The 1,747-nt window shown below is 39.3% G+C and overlaps 1 protein-coding gene across 1 annotated transcript in view; it reads right to left on the bottom strand.

Annotated features, from left to right (window-relative positions):
- Positions 1 to 1,359, bottom strand: part of LOC106879553 (metabotropic glutamate receptor 5) — a 35,190-nt gene extending 33,831 nt beyond the window's left edge. The window contains exon 1 of the mRNA XM_014929191.2: positions 1,119 to 1,359. Within this exon, the coding sequence (XP_014784677.1) occupies positions 1,119 to 1,311 (193 nt within the window). The 5' untranslated portion in view covers positions 1,312 to 1,359. The remainder of the gene's footprint in view (positions 1 to 1,118) is intronic.
- Positions 1,360 to 1,747: the final 388 nt, after the last annotated feature.

The following is a 1,747-nucleotide window of genomic DNA, read 5'->3' as shown; positions in this document are numbered from 1 at the left end:
ATATTTCGACATCTCGCGTGTCTTCAGCTGGTTCAAAAAATAAATTTGTCAATCTACTTCATTTTGGTTAATATAGAAAGGATTGAGGTAACTCCTTCTGAAGATATAGAGTCAAAATTAAAAGAAGATGTCGAAATATTGTTCACAAGATAGCAAATGGCACTCTTCTTTTAATTTTGACTCTATATCTTCAGGAGGAGTTACCTCAATCCTTTGATAATAAATTACAGATTTAACAGAATCTTAGTTCTCATAATCTGGGTTTCATTTTCTACAATATATCATTATTAATCATAAATAGCTTTACTCTGTCCGATAGCACAGAAAACCGCGTAGGCGACCGCTGCAAACCAACTTGCTTAGAGCAGAAGAATCGGTAATCAAAGAACTCAGAAGAGTTGATAATAACAAACAAAAACCGTTGAGTATAACCAAAATACAAGAACTTAATTAAGAAGCCAATAACATCTATGGAATAAAGAAACAGTTCTTTAGAGAGTTTTTTTTTTTTACCTCTGAAATGTGTAGACTTCTTTTGGTGACCTCTTCTTTTATTTACCCGTCTGATGATTTATTTTCTATCTCTTTTTAATCTCTTTTTTATCTCCTCACTGGACTCTTGTTACTTCCGAATTCACCGTATCATTCTACTTTCTTTGCGTTGCCATGTTCACTATTTTCGCTGCCAGTTCAAAACCGTCCACCATTCACATTAACCGCCGAAACCAACTTCACACATCGACCGCATGGCACTCAACCATTAACCGCATGGCACCGGCTCCTACATGAAAAACCGCTCACGTCGAACTTCATCACGTCGCCCGTCGCACATCCTCTTCCACCATGAACTAACTCGGTCCGTGGGCAATAGTAGTCTTTATACTTCGCCCACACTGTAAAAGCGCGCCAAAATCATACCGCTTCAGCTTTAAACAGTCACGTGACCACAAAGAATAATTTTTTTTCCTTCTTCGTTTGCAAAACCAGAGACTGATGTTGTACAAATGAGAAACTATCTGAATAAATTTCTTTTCGCTCGTAACGATATACATACATACATACATACATACATACACTCACATATTTCATGAAAACAAATAAAAGTCCATCATACTGACCTGTACAAGGTTCCGTATAATCGGGTTTTCTTTCGCTACCTTCAAGGTAGCATTGGAATTTTTCCTGCCAGAATTCCTGGAACCACGGGTTTCGGCTATTATTGTAAGGCTTCAGGTTGAGAAAATGGTGGTCAAAATAGCTAATTGACGGTGAGTATAGTTTTATAGATATTCCCCCGGCGGCTTCTTCCATGTTCTTCTTCACTACGTCCGGTCTTGTTGCCCAGCCGTCACTTTTTAACAAAAGAGAACATAGTAAGTGATGTACAGGTTAGCGAAACACACACACACAAACACACACATGCATATACGTACATACACACACACACACACACATACATATGCGTACATACACACATAGATGAATATATACACACACTGACGCGATTGTTCACACATACATACATATACACACATAGACACGCACACACACACACACACACACACACACACACACAAATAAACGAATAGAGATATATGTATACGACAGGCTTCTTTCCGTTTCCGTCCACCAAATCCACTGACAAGGCTTTGGTCTGCAAAAGGCGATAGTAGAAGTACCACGCCCAAGTTGTCACGCAGTGGGACTGAATCCAGAACCACGGATGGGGGGGGGAGACTTCATACAG

The sequence above is a fragment of the Octopus bimaculoides genome, chromosome 21 (genome assembly GCF_001194135.2).
Source record: "Octopus bimaculoides isolate UCB-OBI-ISO-001 chromosome 21, ASM119413v2, whole genome shotgun sequence".
NCBI lineage: Eukaryota > Metazoa > Mollusca > Cephalopoda > Octopoda > Octopodidae > Octopus > Octopus bimaculoides.
This window is presented reverse-complemented; position numbering and strand designations above follow the sequence as displayed.